The sequence below is a fragment of the Arachis ipaensis genome, chromosome B06 (assembly GCF_000816755.2).
Source record: "Arachis ipaensis cultivar K30076 chromosome B06, Araip1.1, whole genome shotgun sequence".
In the NCBI taxonomy this organism is placed as follows: Eukaryota; Viridiplantae; Streptophyta; class Magnoliopsida; order Fabales; family Fabaceae; genus Arachis; species Arachis ipaensis.
Window position 1 is genome coordinate 14,329,586 of NC_029790.2, and position 2,794 is coordinate 14,332,379.

Genomic DNA, 2,794 nt, shown 5'->3' on the forward strand with positions numbered 1-2,794 from the left:
TTATTATAACCGTAATTATCACTGGTAATTTTTGGTGGAAAATAGAAAGGGTAGACAAAGGGTCTTACCACTGTACTGACTAACACAACAGTGATGGTGCTGGTGATCATAATGGCATTCGCTCGCTTTGCAGTATGCCCTAACAAGGTGAACTGCATTAATACTAGTGTTAGTGTTTAACATATCAAACTGAAACGACCTTTTGTTAGTTGCTACAGTGATAACCAACACATTAAAAAAAAAAAAGTCCTAATTCCAACCTGATTATAAGCAAGTGCCATTGAAACAGCTCCTCTCATAAGACCAGCCCACCAAATAATCACCTAAAAGAGAAATAATGAAAAGACTTATCACCAAAAAAAAAAAGGTCCCAAGAGATTCTGTAATGTTGTCACATGAGTCACACCTGCTGCCTGAAGCTTATGCCCTCTTTTGATGACTTCCTAGTGATGTTGGATATGAATGATAAGAGGAAAACAAATGCTGCTCTTCCAGCAAGTACTAGACCCAACAATACTGAGCTCACAGCAAGGGAAGTTGCAGGCCTGCAGAGCAAACAAGTGTGCATGAAAGTTTTTTTATTATAAGAAAAATGTAAGTCTTGAGAGAAAACATTCGACAAGAGTGGGTAAGATACATTCATTCATTTTAACAATCGAATGATGTTGGTCACTGGTCTTGGACCAAAAAAAAAACAAAGGAGACCAGAGGAAAAAATGTGTAGAAAAAGAGAGAAAAAAATGTTCCTTTTTCAGACAATCTTTTAGATGTTATTGTTATCATGAGACAATTTCTAAGCAAATTTTTACATCTTCGAAAAAGAAGGCAGCACTAGAGACGTGTTTCGGTACTTGAAAAACATATATTGCGGTGCTGCAGTGCGTACCTGTCGCTGGCAAACCTCCATTTATCAATGTCCAAGGCATCCATACCAACATAAAGGAAGATAAAAGTCTCGGCAACAAATGACAAAGTAGCAAAAGCATGTCTGTAAAAAAGTTTAGTTAAATGTTCATTGAATTGGATAATGTTGCTACATCAAACAAAGAAATGCATTGATTAACGAGGTCTCTTTGGAAGACATACTTGGTAGTGATTCTTGAGCTTTCAGACACATTATGCCAAGTATAGTGAGACATTGTAATCCCACAAAAGAACACAGTGAGAATTCCACTCAGATAGCATAACTGGAGAACATGTAGATATAGCAGCACAATGCTAATGATTTATGTAATATATGAATCAGAAACATAAATAACATTTAAAATTCAAATAGATCTCCTGTAAAGTTATCTTTAAAACTTACTTCAGCCATCATGTAGGAAAGGTATGCCATTAGCATCATCAGAGCAAACTCACGATTTGTTGAGTGCCTGCAATGAGTATCATTAAGTTGTGTACTACTTAGTTTTGATACGAACTAATTTAATTGCATATATTGCCCAAAATATGGAATTGGAAATTAGAAACATTCAATTCAAAATGATACCTGCCAATGTAAAGCTTCTTAATAATGTAAGCACTGAGTAGACCAGTCTGCATTTGGAGACATATTAGATAAAAGCCATAAACATGCACTGTGTGTGTGCGTGCTATGTGTACAAGAGGGAATTAGAGGGTGCAAGATAATTACAAAAACCCCAAGAAGAGTGCTTGTGGTAAATAGGTACAAGAAGTTGCCAAAGAAATGCAACCCTATTGATGGATTAATTTGGTTGATGTCAAAACTTTGGATTGCATTGAAAAGCACCACTGATGTAGCATCATTTACAACACCCTCTCCAAATACAAGACTGTACAATAAAGGTGTCTCATCCTGATTTAGCACCTGTATCATCATTTACTAACAAGTTCAATGCTTAGCATTGGCAGCTTAGTTCATATAAGGCTGCAAATATACAGATGTATATATATATTGCAGTTCCAAACCTGTAAGGTGCACACAGAATCGGTAGCAGAAAATATTGCACCAATTGCTGGAAATGTTTGGAAAATAGTGAGCCACACAAATAGAATGGCAAGTAGCCAACAATATGAGATTGAAAAAGACAAACACCATAATACCTAGATAATCCGCAATCTCCAGTGAACGAATTCCGATCCTCTTAAAAGTTTTTGCGACACCTGAAACGATGCTTCAAAGAGTTCAATAAGAACTAGACAATTTCCAATTAAGTACAGTTTCCTTTAATGTGATTGGCTAGGCTTTCTATTTTGAAACCATAAAGAACTGCTCCATTTGTCAAATTACAATAATGTGAGAGATGCCAACTATTTAGTACATTATGTTAAATCTTAGAGAAGAACAAAAGAAATCCATAGGCATACCGTAAGTTATGATGGCACAACTTATCAATGTACCAATAGCACCAAACATCATGATGGTGATAAAGTTAACAAAAAACTGCTTCTTTTTCACCTGAAACCTGAGACAGTGCAACATAAGTTGTTCATGATTCAGATCTCTATTTCATGTTCCAAATTTTGATTAGCAGAATAAACATTTTCAACTATTTAATTAGTAGCATGAATAATAATCAAGACATCAAATTGGCCAACTGTGGCCAAGAGACAAGAAGATAGATTCACTTAGAGCAAAAGGAAAATTTTTACCAAATTTTTAGAAAACTAAGATGTGAATTGTTCATCAAATATGCCACTAGACCTCTTTCAAGTAATCATGACATGCGTCATCGAATCTTGATTGATAAATACAGGGTCAAACATTTTTAATTTAGCTCATTGGACAAATGCTCTAGTTGGTGTAAAAAAATTTAAAAATGAAAAAAAAAAA

At 35.0% G+C, this 2,794-nt stretch overlaps 1 protein-coding gene across 1 annotated transcript in view; it reads right to left on the reverse strand.

The window, feature by feature from the left end:
* LOC107645855 (sodium/hydrogen exchanger 1) overlaps positions 1–2,794 on the reverse strand; it is a 6,249-nt gene that overhangs the window by 1,552 nt on the left and 1,903 nt on the right. Inside the window, exons 4-14 of the mRNA XM_016349981.2 lie at positions 2,329–2,426; positions 2,065–2,124; positions 1,930–1,976; positions 1,634–1,828; positions 1,490–1,536; positions 1,307–1,373; positions 1,087–1,187; positions 887–988; positions 407–545; positions 261–323; positions 69–152 (exon numbers count right to left, since the gene is read on the reverse strand). Coding sequence (XP_016205467.1) covers positions 69–152; positions 261–323; positions 407–545; positions 887–988; positions 1,087–1,187; positions 1,307–1,373; positions 1,490–1,536; positions 1,634–1,828; positions 1,930–1,976; positions 2,065–2,124; positions 2,329–2,426 — 1,003 coding nt within the window. The remainder of the gene's footprint in view (positions 1–68; positions 153–260; positions 324–406; positions 546–886; positions 989–1,086; positions 1,188–1,306; positions 1,374–1,489; positions 1,537–1,633; positions 1,829–1,929; positions 1,977–2,064; positions 2,125–2,328; positions 2,427–2,794) is intronic.